Consider the following 1,320-nt stretch of genomic DNA (forward strand, 5'->3'; position numbering starts at 1 on the left):
CCCCCCCCGGGGGTCTGTCACCCCCCCAGACCCCATTACCACCCCATGGGTGTCCCTGGGGACCCTCCCCCCCGGTGTCTCTGCCCTGTTTTTGGGGTGGTTTATCCCTTCCTCCACGATTTCCGCCCCCCAGGAGCAGGATGAGATCGTGGCTGCCCTGGAGGACTCCCCGAAGCCGCCGCCGGCGCGGGTGACGCTGACGCTGCCGGTGCTGAACGCGGCGCGGAGCGTCCTGGTCGTGGCCACCGGCGCCTCCAAGGCCCCCGCGCTCAAGGTGTGTCCCGTTCCCGGGGAGGATCCCGGGATCTGGGGGTCGGGGAGGTGACGGACACCGGGTTCCCTGTCTCCCCACAGCGGATTTTGGAAGGGAAGGAGGAGCCCCCCCTGCCCGCCGCCCTGGTCCGGCCGCGCTCCGGGCGCCTGCGCTGGCTCCTGGATGAGGCGGCGGCCGCAGAGCTCAGCATCCCCGTGGAAAAACACTCCGGAGTGTAGAGCTGGGGATGGATCCACGGCGTTCCAGGAGCTGGGTGTCCCCCTGGGAATCCGCTCCGGGTTTTAGAGCCAGGGATGAGTCCTGGTGACATTCCAGAGCTGAGAATTCCCATGGAGAAACACTCCGGGTGGTAGAGGCAGTGCTGGATCCACGACATTCCAGGCAGGAATAGGGAATCCCATGGGCTGTGACCCAAGACATGGGATTTTTTACTCTTTTTTGGGATCAAACGGTGCTTTGCCGAGCTTTCCATGGAATAATTCCTTAGATTTGCTGGGGGTTGGAATCACGTGCGGGGACAGGATGATTTTGTGCTGGAGCGTTTGGAATCCATGTGGGAACTGGGATGGAGGGACTAGGAGGGAGGAATGGGGGGAAAATGGGCTGGAATGAGTGGATTTGAGTCTGACATTCCAGGAGCTGAGTATTCCCAGTATTCCCAAAACACTGTAGAGCATAGAGCTGGTGCTGGATCCATGACATTTCAGGCAGGGAATAGGGAATCCCACGGGCTGTGCCCCAAAACATGGGATTTTGGACTTTTTTTTGGGAACAAACGGTGCTTTGCTGAGTGTGAATTTCCGTGTCAGAATTCCTTGGATTTGGGGGGATCCGGGTGGGAATTGCGAACAGGGACGGGATCTTTTTGTGCTGGAGGGTTTGGAATCCGGTCGGGAACTGGGATGGAGGGACTGGGGGGGGCTGGGATGGACTGGGAGGGTTGGGATGGACTGGGGGGGACTGGGATGGATTGGGGGGGTGGAATGGATTGGAAGGGGCTGGGATGGACTGGAAAGGGATGGAATGGACTGGGATGGGCTGGGAGG

At 60.5% G+C, this 1,320-nt stretch overlaps 1 protein-coding gene across 1 annotated transcript; it reads left to right on the forward strand.

Annotated features, from left to right (window-relative positions):
* Positions 1–79: 79 nt before the first annotated feature.
* On the forward strand, positions 80–1,071 carry LOC113979948 (6-phosphogluconolactonase-like; the record flags this gene model as incomplete). Its single annotated transcript, XM_027707226.1, has 2 exons — positions 80–274; positions 355–1,071. Coding segments are annotated over 2 exons (333 nt in total), but the record flags the coding sequence as incomplete, so codon positions are not given.
* Positions 1,072–1,320: the final 249 nt, after the last annotated feature.

This window comes from Neopelma chrysocephalum, unplaced genomic scaffold (assembly GCF_003984885.1).
Source record: "Neopelma chrysocephalum unplaced genomic scaffold, ASM398488v2 Primary Assembly neopelma1_90837, whole genome shotgun sequence".
Lineage (NCBI taxonomy): Eukaryota > Metazoa > Chordata > Aves > Passeriformes > Pipridae > Neopelma > Neopelma chrysocephalum.